Below are 13,122 nucleotides of genomic sequence, written 5' to 3'. Positions count from 1 at the left end.
CTGAGCGACAAAGTGAGACCCTGTCTCTAAATAAATAGATAGATAAATAAATGTAGCCACACAACTCCTTCAATATTTTGCTTAGAAATCTCTGCTATCCTAGTATATCTCTTAAATTCAGCCTTCCCTGAAGCCCTCAGACATGGAGATAATTCAGCCAAATTCTTTACCACCTTGTAACAGTGATGGTCTTTAGTCTCCAGTGCTTTACTTCTGATTTCCATCTAGGACCTCATCATAATGGCCTTTACCATTCATATTTCTACCAACAATCTAATCACAACACTTATGTGTTATAGCAACAACCCCATGTCTGGCAAAACCCCGTGTCTGTGGTATAAGAGAATACCGCAGACTCAGTAATTCATAAAGAAAAAAATATTGTTTTTTACAGTTCTGGAGGCTGGGACGTCTAACATTAAGGTGCTATCAACTGGTAAGGGCCTTCTTCGTGCGTCATCCCATGACAGAAGTAGTAAGGCAACATGGTGCAAGAGACAGAGAGGGGAAGGGAGCCAAACTCAGTCCCATGAAACCTAAGTAGCTTTAGCTTTTGAGTCGTCTTATCTTTGGTTCATTTGTCCTTCCTCTTGAATCATCTACTCTCAGACTTCAGTTATTCTAGTGTCCAAACTTCACTAGAATCCTCATTTTTGAGAAAGCTTATGTTGCATCTCCGGAGAAATTTTAGAGTTAATAACAGCCATAATTTGAAAGCCCTGAGGCTTTCAAATGTTTCCTATGGGTTTAGGACCCAGGCCAGACAACAAATTAGCTTGAACACATAAGGCACCTTATATAGAAGCCTGCACTAATATTCATGACGATACTTTCATGGAAAAGTGCTTTCAGTATTACCGTGAGGCAGTTGCTTTGCTGCTCCAAAGCTGTACAGTACAGAACCCTCATATTCCCACTTCTCTTTCTTATCACACAACAGGATAGAAAAAATTGAGAAGGGTAAACGGGAAGGTGAAAGCTGGAGGGAGATTGTCTCCACTTCTGTAACCTGATGAAGAAGCTCCCACAAGAAAAGGGATTAAAAACAGAAATTAGGACCATAAGGAGGGAAAGGCTAAGAAACAGACCCTTTCTGGGCCAGGCACATCACACCTGTAATCCCAGCACTTTGGGAGGCCAAGGCAGGAGGATAACCTGAGGTCAGGAGTTCAGACCAGCCTGATCAATATGATGAAACCCCATCTCTACTAAAAATACAAAAATTAGCCAGACGTGGTGGCATATGCCTGTAATCGCAGCTACTCAGGAGGCTGAGACAGGAGAATCGCTTGAACCCTGGAGGCAGAGGTTGCAGTGAGCTTAGATAGCGCCATTGCACTCCAGCCTGGCAAGAGGAGTGAAACTTTGTCAAAAAAAATAAAAAATAAAAATAAAGAAGAAAAAAAGAAAGAAAGAGAGAGAGAGGAGAGAAAGAAAGAAAGAAAGAAAGAAAGAAAGANAGAGAAAGAAAGAAAGAAAGAAAGAAAGAAAGAAAGAAAGAAAGAAAGAAAGAAAGAAAGAAAGAAAGAAAGAGAAAGAAAGGAAGGAAGGAAGAAGGGAAGGAAGGAAGGAAGGAAGGAAGGAAGGAAGGAAGGAAGGAAGGAAGGAAAAGAAAGAAAGAAAGGAAAGTAAAAAAAAAAACTGACATTTTTAAGTTCTGGTGGTCAAGGCAGAACATATTAGGAAAAGATCTTGCTACATATACCTTTACTTATATTTATCACCATTAGTTTTATTAACAATCAAACTGGTTTCCTTTTGCAGCCTGTTATAGATATCACTATCCTAGCTATCTTGATTTAGCAATCCTAAAAAATAGCTCGAACAGCCACTGACATCTAGACAAAGGTTGTATTGGATTCATAACGGAGCAAGAGTCAGGTAAATGTTTTATTTTTCCAAGAAAGTACTTTATATCCCTCTGTCTTTAGGTCACAGAAGAGGCACCACATAAAAGGCTGAATGTTTGCTTGCTCTGACTGGAGGAGCACAGAGCTGAGTTATTCATACTGCGCCCATTTCACAGTACATTGACTGCTGGTCTTTGAAAAGCCCATCATTTGCTTTCAGAAAATACATATATATTCCTTTGTATCTCCATTTCCTCCATTTCTACTTTCATTCACCCTTTAGGCAATCATTCTCATGGATTTTTTTGTTTGGTTGGATTTTTTTTTTTTTGAGACAGACTCTCTGTCGCCCAGGCTGGGGTGCAGTGTCACGAGCCTGGCTCACTGCAACGTTCGCCTCCTGGGTTAAGTTATTCTTGTGCCTCAGCCTCCCGAGTAGCTGGGATTACAGGTCTTGCCACAACTCCTGGCTAATTTTTATATTTTCACTAGAGACAACGTTTCACCATATTGGTCAGGCTGGTCTCCAACTTCTGACCTCAAATGATCCGCTCTCCTCAGCCCTCCCAAAGTGCTGGGATTACAGGACTGAGTCACTGCGCCCAGTGGTTATGTGTATTTTTAAAATATTTTTTGTAAATGTTCTTAAAAATACATATTTACCATTTCATGTCCATGGTTTTTTCATGTGCATAAATGGTTTTGTATTATATATCATATTCTCTAACATTTGCTACCCAGCATTTTATTTTTATGATCAGTCCATGCTGCTACATGTAATTCATTGCTACTAACCACTAAGCGTTACGCCACAGTATGCAGCCACCATTGTGTAATTCTACCAATGACAGACATTCAGATTATCTCCAACTTTCTAGTCTACAAGAAGGTTTAAAGTACATCCTCATGCATGTCTCCTTAGCAGCTGCATAACAATTTCTTTGGAATAGATACCCAGGGGTGGCATTGTGGGATCATTAAGTAGGAATGTACTTAATGGCTCTGCAGAGCTGCATTCTCACCAGTGGGGTATGAGGATTTCTACATCCTTGCTTTCTAATTTTTGCCAGACTAATAGTTAATAAAGTAATACCTCATTGTTTTTCTGATTTCTAAGGAGATGGAGCATATTTTCACGTCATTTTCAAAATCTGAAAGTTTTTTTTCTTTGAAAATTTTCCCCAATTTTTTTTTTTTTTACAATTTTTCTATTGGTCCTTTTTTGTTTTTCCTGTGGATTTGAAGAAATTTAAACATTTGTAAATATCATCTTTGGATATTTATATTTTTGATATTTATTTGACAGAGACAAATCTGTCATTTGTCTCTTAATCTTACCATTCATGTCTCTCCTGTAAGATAAATTCTTAATTTTGTTATAATCAAATGTATTATTTCACTTTACAATTTGTGAATTTAAAATTTCCCCCCATGCCATCAGTCACAAAGATATTCCCTCATATTGTTTCTTTAATTTCATAGTTTTATTTTAACATTTTTGTCTTTATTCCACCTAGAATTCACCTTACATTTGGTGGTAATTAGAAACCCACATTTATTTTCCTGCTGATACCTGGCCACTCTTTGCAATACTGTCTTTAAATGATCCACAGTGACTGACAGTATCATCTTTATCAAATATTAGGTTGTCATGTATACATGAGCCGTTCTCTGAACTCTCTGTTCAGTTTCATTAGTCTACATGTTCTGAAAATACCATATGGTTTTATTTCTATAGCTTTGTATTATTAATATTTGATGAGGTGTTTCTCTCTTTTTTATTTTAGACGTGTAGATTTTTATTCCCTCACTTAAATTTTAAAATGAGTTTGCTAAGTTTCTCAAAAATATTTTTTTAAAGAAGATTGTTCTGAACACATAAATTTGAGGATGGCCACACATAGTGGCCCACATCTATAATCCTAGCACGGTGGGATGCCCTGGCAGGAGGATTGATTGAGCCTAGGGATTTGAGACCAGCCTGGGCAACATAGTGAGACCCCCATCTCTAAAAAAATATATATATATAATATGATAAAACAAAATCAATTTGAGGAGAACTGACCACTTTATAGCATCACTCAATTCAAGATCATGAAATATCTTTCCATGGTTTTAATTTACTTTCTATGTCTTTGAGTATTAAAATTTTCTCCATAGGGTTTTTATGTGTTCTTAAGATATTTCTAGATATTTTATGGGATTTGCTGCTATTGTGAATGATATCATCTCTTTATTTTCTACTGGGCTATTGCTTACATAAAGAACTACCGTGGATTTTATAGGAGAGTCATAGAATTATCTAGATATCTTATGTGTTCTAATATTTTGTCATGGATTCTATTTTTTCCAGTATTACATCAATTAAAAATAATGACAAGTATATATTATAGTTTATGATCTACAAAATCTCTGTTTTTCTTTCCTTATTGCACTGAATGTAACCTCCAGTACTTTTCTTTTTGATCTCAACCATAAAGGAACTATATCTAAAGTTTATCCATTAGGTATAATGTTTACTGTAGATTTTGTTCACTCTCTTTTTCTGTGTTTTTTTTTCTCTCTCTCTCTCTCTTTTTCCTTCCTGCCCTCTTTCCCTCCTTCCTTTCTCATGCCAATTTGCCCAAAACAATCCTATTTTATTCTTTTTGTGGCCGACATTTACCTTGTGCAGTATTAATCCTGAACTGAAGTGTAAAAATCTGGGAGATAAATTATATGGTTATTCTACCTTTTCTTACCATCTTAGTTTGACCAAAGCTTTTATCATAACTAAGTAGTGAACTCTATCAACTGCTTTTTCTGTATGAACTGAGGTAATAATACACTTTTGGAGGTGGGGTCTTACTATGCTGTCCAGGCTGGTGTCAAACTCCTGGCCTCAAGTGATCCTCCCACTTCAGCCTCTTGAGCAGCTGGGATTACAGACATAAGCCACTGTACCCAGCTGATTTCCTGATGTTAAATCATCTTTAAATTTCTGGAATAATTCTACTTTATCATGATATTATTATGATATATAATAATATATCACACTTAAGATTGGGCTGAATATCATTTTATTTATAATTAATTCCGAAATCAAAAGGAATTCTATTTTTCTTTTCTTCTATTTCCTCACTGAAATTTTAAAATGAGTTTATTAAATGTTGTCTTTATTTGGTTTTGGAGTCAAGATTGCACCAGCCTCTTAGAATAAGCTCATTTTTTAGGACAATTTCTTAATAAGAGAAACATTAACAATTTCTTAAAATTTGGAAGAGTTCTTTTGTAAAACCATCTGGATCTGGGTTTTGGGAGACATAGGAAGAAGAGGGCTTTGGTTGCAGTTTTAACTTGTTTCATACTTGTTTGTATAACTAAGTTCTCTATTGCTTCCTGTGAAATTACAGATATTTGACATTTTTCTATAAACAGATCCATTTTATGTAGGTTTCCGAATATATTTGATATAGCTCTTTGTAATACTTATGACAATCTTTTTAGTCTGTGTAGAGGATATTTTCCCTTTCTATCTTCTACTCTGTGTATCGGCATTTCCTCCTTCTCTTTTTTTGTTTTTTCTGGATTATCCTTGCCGGATGTCAGCCTAGCATACCAACGTTTTCAAAGAGTGAGAATCTGCTCTTGTTAATGCTCACTTTTGTTTTTCTATTTCATTTATCTCCACCTCTGTTTTTGTTATTCCAAAACCTCTCGTTACTCAGGGTTTGCTCTGGTGTACTTTTGGTATTTGTTTTCTCCATGGGAAAGTTCAGGTCATTTTTCAAATCGGTCCATTTGTTCTATCACTCCTGCCTTGTTGGTTAGAGCCTGACTCCCCCACCACACACACCAGCAGGTCCGGCAGCCTTTCCTCTAGCCAGGCGTTTCCCACACTTCTTGTTGTTGTTCATTTTATTTTGTTATTATCAGTGCTTGGAATCTTATTGTTTCTTTAGAGAAAATTTGAAGGAAGGAAGTCAGCACTCTGAGCTAATTCACCAACTCGGCAGGAATTAGAAACTAAAAGTAATTTATTTATTTATTATGTTTTAATTTTTCTCTTATTTTTTGTCAACTCATGTAAAAAAATTACTTCTAATGTTTATATTTAGGTTCAGAGTTTACCATTCTTCCCAGGAAGTTTCTCTCTCATTAACAGAAACATTCACTCTATTAGGTGATACTAGCCCTATGGAAATGGTAATTATTTACTGTATTTCCTAAAAAAGAGAAGAACACAATTTAAAAGCTATAATGAAACCCAGAGTACTTATTTCCAAATCCCATGTTTTCAAGATAGTACATGCAATACGCAGACCAACTGAAGTGCTTTATTAGCCCCTGTAAAGTGAGTCTAAATATTGGCCCAAATGTGTGGATTACAGTTCTTTATTTGGTGACCTTATCTCACTGCAAGGATCTACCTGCATAAGCTGCTGTAGTTAGTAAAACTACTGTTAAATTTACCAAAGAAAGAATTGTTTTGCTTTTCAAATTAGAGCCATCGGCCTATAGAATATACACATCAAATAACAAAAACAGTTTAAATTAGGAAATTTTTAAATATTGTTTTTAACAGTGGAATTCACCACACATGCCTATATACAAATAAAAACCAAAATATGAAATTTAAATAAAAACAAATCATAATGAAAAGTAATTTTTGTTTTATATGATGGGTTAATTAAACAAGAATACATCTGAAGAAATTTTGACACAGTAAGTTATTTATGTACACACACTGATTTGATGATTTAAAAGCTCTGATGTTGGAAAATATAGTGCACACCTAAAACTACAGAACCTGGAAAGATAAACAACTTGCTTACCCTGACACAGCTAAAAGTTTTAGGTCTAAGACTAGAGCCCATATCTTGTGTTTTTGTTTTAATTTGTTTTGTTTTAAACTTTGTTTTTTTTTTTTAACCATGTTTCCAAATGAGATACGCAAAGAGGAGAAAAAGTTGAGTGGGGCCAGAAAAGTGGAACTTAAGAGAAAGGCAAGGAGGAAAGAAAAATATTTTATCTAAAGAACTTCCCCAGAACACATAATGCTGTATTAAAATGGTGTTTATCTTTATGCAAATGTACTCTGATCAAAGGAATGTATCCTCTAGAGTGACATGCCTGCAAAAACACAGCCTCATTACATGGCTTTACCAAAAGCAAGAGTTAACACTATATTTTTTCATGCACACATAATTTTTAATAGCCAAATACTGTCTATTTTTGTTATAAAATATTTGTTTCTATTTAAAATTAAAAAGCTGAAATAGTTTTGATAGACTATCTTTTCTACACTTAAATAGTACAAATTTTTGTTTTTTGTTTTGAAAAGTGAGGAGTAACATGTAACTTCACAAAAGAAAACATCTTTTTCATGGATGTATATCTACATCCCACCGCCCTTTTAAAATACAGCAGCTAAGGCTGGGTAGGGTGGGTCATGTCTGAAATCCCAGCACTTTGGGAGGCTGAGGCGGGTGGATGATTGAGGCCAGGAGTTCAAGACTAGCCTGGCCAACATGGCAAAGCCCAGTCTCTATTAAAAATACAAAAACTAGCTGGGTGTGGTGGCATATGCCTATATTCCCAGCTACTTGGGAGACTGAGACACGAGAATCACTTGAACCCAGGGAGGCAGAGGTTGCAGTGAGCCAAGGGCAGGCCACTGAACTCCAGCCTGAGCAACACAGCAAGACCCTCTCCACCCCACACACAAAAAAAGGTTAACCCCTGAAAACTCATATGTTCACAGACTATGTCTTCCACCTCAATATAAGTGAGCTTCAGACCAAGGGCTTCATGAGAAAGAAAAACATTAAAATTTAAAATGTCATGTGGTAATCAAAGAACTGTTCCAAATTTGTCAACATGTCTTACATAAAAGGTCAACAAAATTGCATATAAAGTGAAATCTCAGCCCTAAGGATAATGAAATTATATTGGATAGAATAAATGGGTGGAGGGTTAGACAAGGACATATCTAAGTTCCCTTCCATTTCTAAGATTGTATAATTGAGATGTTTTGAACTTACCTAAGTATTTTGGATAAAAATAATCCTAGAAAGAAGAAAAAGAAAACATATCTTAGCAAACATAAATTTCATTATATAGTTAAAACTTAATTTTATGTGTTTTTATATTAAAGATGCAAATAAATTACATATAACCATCATTTTCACATTATAATTTTTTATAGAGTAAAATATAACAAAAGAAAACAAAATTAAATAAATAAGATACTAAGGCTTAAAGCAATACTGATCAATTAATCATGTTTCAAAAGCTTCTAATCGGAAAACAGGCTCTATTTAAGACGGTAAATATAATCAGACATGCCCTCTTTTTGTGTATCCTTTAATTTTTCCATAATGATTAGATAACCATTTGAAACATTGTATGTCATAATGATCGCCCACACCACATTCAATGTTGAATCACAGTAACATACTCTTTTTTTCTTTCTGAGACAAGGTTTCTCTGTGTCACCCAGGCTAGAGTGTAGTGGCATGACCATGGCTTACGGTAGCCTCAACCTCCTGGGCTCAAGCGATCCTCCCCTCTCAGTCCCCCATGTAGCGGGAACTACAGGTACATGCCATCATGCATAGCTAATTTTTTGTTGTTGTGAATTATTTTTTTGGAGAAATTAGGTCTCACTATGTTGCCTAGGCTGGTCTCAAACTCCTGGGTCAAGCGATCCTCCCAACTTAGCCTCCCAAAGTGCTGGGCTAACAGATGTGAGCCAATGTGCCCAGTTAACAGTGACATACTTTGAAGTGAATTAAAGTAGACATTTATCTTGTACGTCTATGTACATGTAATACCTTACTTACAAATTGGTTGTGTATCAAAAGTTTATCTGTAAATCAGCCATTTGGAGTAAAGAATGTGCTTTCTTAAAGGGAGAAAAATGTTTAAAATTTCTGACATGAAGGTTCTCAGGCTGGACCACAAAAGCATTCTTAAGCCATAATATATCTCGTGTGTACCATTAACAGCACAAGAAACCTCACGACAAACCAGAATCTCTAAACAAAGACAGACTCAATGTTACACTTAGTAAGTACTGAACATAAGGTCATCCAGAACTGCGTCAAAGGCCTCATTCTTTCCTCCTCTCACATGTAAACCTACACAATGGATAATGGGATTTAAAGGTGATGCTGTGACTGTCAACGGTGTGTATTAGAGACGTGGAGGCATAAGCAGTAGCGTGGGCACTGGAAACGTGGACTGTGGTATTCGGGATGTGGACAGTGAGTGGTCAGGTAGGGTTGAAAATGACCACACCTGTAATCACGAGAATCCTAACACAGTAACAAATGTTTGGCGGGGGTGGGGCGGGGGCACTGTGGTCACACATGTAATCCTAGCATTTTGGGAGACTAAAGTGTCTCACACACCTGTAGTCTCAGTGACTTACGAGGCTGAGGTGGGAGGAACACCTGAGCCAGGAGGGTCAGGGCTGCAATGAACCATGATCACACCACTGCACTCCAGCCTGGGTGACAGAGCAGGACCCTGTCTCAAAAAAAAAAGTAACTTTTTTTTTTTTTTCATTTCTTCCCTTTCTGTCTTGCTCTTTCTGTCACTTTTTTGTCTTCTATGAGACCAGTGTTGGAATTCGTGGAAGGGAGGAAGCACAGAAATGAGTTTTCCTTCCTCACTATCTTTCCTCCTCTGCATTGAGGCCTTCTCCCTCACTCCACTTTTGCTGCTAGAGGCTAAGGTGTAAGAATATATCTACGATGTTAGAAATACATTCTCAATATTAATGAGTGATGTACCAATACGGTGTCTTGGGCAGACAGGCATGCCTTACAATATTCCAGAATAACAAAATAAAAATTAGAATAGATGGGGTAAAAAAAATAGGTAGAACAAGAATGGCAGAGTGTTGCTCATTACTGAAGGGGTGGAGCAGTTTGTATACTGAAATTTATTACGCTGTTTTCACTACTTTGATATCTATTTAAAATCTATTTAAAATTTCAATAACATTAGAAGGGGCCGGGCACAGTGGCTCATGCCTGTAATTCCAGCACTTTGGAAGGCTGAAGTGAGCAGATCACGAGGTTAGGGGTTTGAGACCAGCTTGACCAACATGGTGAAACCCTGTGACTACTAAAAACACAAAAATTAGCAGGGCATGGTGGCGTGCACCTGTAATCCATTACTCGGGAGGCTGAGGCAGGAGAATCGCTTGAACCTGGGAGGCGCAGGATACAGAGAGCCAATCGTGCCACTGCACTCCAGCCTGGGTGACAGAGCAAGACTCTGTCTCAAATAATAACAGATGATATCTGCAAATGTGACTTAAAATCTTTCATGTAAGGTAGCAGTAGGCCGGGCACAGTGGCTCATGCCTGTAATCTCAGCATTTTGGGAGGCCGAGGCAGACAGATCTTTTAAGCCCAGGAGTTTGAGACCAGCCTGGCCAACATGGCAAAAGCCCCACTCTACTAAAAATACAAAAATTAATCAGGCATGGTGGCACATGCCTGTAATCCCACCTACTCAGGTGGCTGAGGCACAAGAATCTCTTGAACACAGGAGGTGGAGGCTGCAGTGAGCCGAGATCCTCCCACTGCACTCCAGACTCGGGAATAGAAAGACTCTGTCTCAAGAAATAAAAATAAAAATAAAATGCCAATGGAGAAATTTAATGAAGCATTGTGATAACAATCCAAACTAGCACACACACACACACGCACACTAATACTTCAGTCTTCCTTTCCCCTCCCCAACACTATCAAATTCTGGTTAGAAGAAAATATTTACAAACCATGAGATCAATATTATTTGCTGATAATGAGGTGTAAATGAACTATAATTTAGTCAGAACAAGCTGTTATCGGTGATCATGTCTGCCAAACAACCCCACTTTCCTTCGAAGGTACTCCCTCCTGAAGTGGAAGTGGTTATATGTGGAAGGTGATACACAAAATTGTTGACTTTAAAATGGAACACAAGGGAGCTCAGGCTGGAAATGTTTAGTCAGCTCTAGTGGCGTGTGCAAATGTGTGGACTTGATAGTTTCCATAGATGCTTACCGTTTCAGGGTCGTTTTCAAAGACCTCCCTGGCTTCTTCTTTATTGCACAGTTCTTCAATGCATTCTCTTTCAAGATTACCCTGTTTGGTTTCTTCAAGCATAGAATTTGCACGACGCTTCCTAATCAGGACTTGTGAAGCCTGTTGCTTTGACAAAACTGAAGGAAAAAAATAAGTTTCTATGAATTAAGCATTTCCCCATTTAAAATATATTGTTTTATTAATCAATAAGAGTTAAAATCATTTTCTGCCTATGAATTGTATGACATTTAAAATCAGTATGATCGAACTAAGAAAAAAGGCAGATACAGAAGCACTTTGGTTAACAATTCAGAGAGCAGGTTTGGCGTGCAGCTGCAGCACTTGTATAATGGTCTACACAAATGATCCAAGTTTACACTTGAGCATAACACACCAGATAATATTCAATGTTTCCTTCATCATGACTACATTGGAGAAAACATGCTGAGGCCAGGCATGATGGCTCATCTTTGTAATCCAGCAATTTGGGGGGCTGAGGCCGGAGGACCACCTGAACCCAGGAATTCAAACCCAGCCTGGGCAATAGAGCGAGACCCCATTTCTACAAAAAATTATATATATATAATTTTTTATACATAGATAATAAACATATAAAATTATATATAATTTTTATAAATTATATGTATAAGTATATACATATTATTTATATATATATATATTTTTTTTCTTTTTTTTCTGAGACAGAGTCTTGCTCTGTCACCCAGGCTGAAGTGCAGTGCATCATCTCAGCTTACCGCAACCTCCGTCTCCCAGATGCAAGTGATTCTCCTGCTTCAGCCTCCTGAGTAGCTGGGATTACAGGAGTGTGCCACCACATAAAAAAAAACTTTAATTGGGCATGGTGTGTGCACCTGTAGTCTTTGCTACCTGGGAGGCTAAGGCGGGAGTGCCGCTTGAGCTAAGGAGTCCAAGGTTACAGTGAGCTGTGATCACACCACCTCACTCCAGCCAGTAAGACCCTCACTCTAAAAAACAAAAATATCCAAAAAAAAAAGAAAAAACATGTTGAAATGTCTATGTCAAAAGCCACAGTCCTAGCCAGGCCTGGTGGCATGTGCCTATAATCCCCCTATTCAGGAAACTGAGGCAAAAGAATCTTTTGGACCAGGAATCCAGAGGCTGCAGTGAGCTGAGATTGGGTCACCACACTGCAGCCTGGGCGATAGAACAAGACTCTATCAAAAAAAAAAAAAAAAAAGAAGCCATACCATCTTTAAAGCCAAAGTAGTAACTTTCTCGTTTTTAATGAAAAACTTTTGTGATCTCTGTGGAGATACAGAAATATAGGAGTACAGCTCAGTCAGCTGTTTGAGAGATACTTGATAGACTAACACATTTGGTTATTCACAGAAACAGGAAAATAAAAATCCATAGAAAGAGAAAATTTTATGCAAAGCACAAAATACAGAAGGCAGAGAGAAAAAATTGATAACTTTGACTTCATAAAAATGTTTAAACAGTTGAACAGCAACAACAAAAATAACAAAGTTCAATATCAAGCAAAGACTGGAAGAAAATACTTAACAGTATATAGAATAGAAAAAATAGCACCCAGATAAGCTGACCAATACAGAAATGCTTTTTATTTATGGTTGTATATAAAACAACTTTTAAAATATAAACAAAACAAACTATAAAGAAAACAATACAAACAATCATACAAACCATCACTATAGAGAAAAAGGCATAAATATGATAAAATGTTCAAATAAAACTATTTTAAGAATTATATTTTTGTATATTAGACTGGCAAAACTTTAAAACACTGATAATATCGATTATTGGTGAGAGTAAGGGAAACGTGTGTTCTTGTACACTGGTAGTGGGGCATAAACTGGCAGGTTTTATTTGAAGTTAATTTGGTAAAATTTAAAGTACATACACTCTTCAACTCAATGACTCTGCTTCTAAGTATGTCCTACATATAGGCCCATGTGCTAGAAAAAATAGAATTATTTATTGAGACACTGTTTGTGAGATCAAAAAATTTTAAATGACTTAAATATTTATCAACAAGAGCACAGGAGCAGGCATGGTGGCTCATGCCTGTAATCCTAGCAGTTTGTGAGGCCAAGGCAGGAGGATCACTTGAGCCTGTGGGGGGTCAAAGGCTACAGCGGGCTATGATCACACCACTGGACTCCAGCCTGCATGACAGAGCACGACCCTGACTTAAAAAAAAAAAA

General features: G+C 37.0%; 1 protein-coding gene across 1 annotated transcript in view; it reads right to left on the bottom strand.

The window, feature by feature from the left end:
* Positions 1–13,122, bottom strand: part of PROS1 (protein S) — a 99,418-nt gene that overhangs the window by 47,388 nt on the left and 38,908 nt on the right. The window contains exons 2-3 of the mRNA XM_017519734.2: positions 10,895–11,052; positions 7,874–7,898 (exon numbers count right to left, since the gene is read on the bottom strand). Of these exons, the coding sequence (XP_017375223.1) occupies positions 7,874–7,898; positions 10,895–11,052 (183 nt within the window). The remainder of the gene's footprint in view (positions 1–7,873; positions 7,899–10,894; positions 11,053–13,122) is intronic.

Source organism: Cebus imitator, unplaced genomic scaffold (genome assembly GCF_001604975.1).
Source record: "Cebus imitator isolate Cc_AM_T3 unplaced genomic scaffold, Cebus_imitator-1.0 Scaffold771, whole genome shotgun sequence".
NCBI lineage: Eukaryota > Metazoa > Chordata > Mammalia > Primates > Cebidae > Cebus > Cebus imitator.
This window is presented reverse-complemented; position numbering and strand designations above follow the sequence as displayed.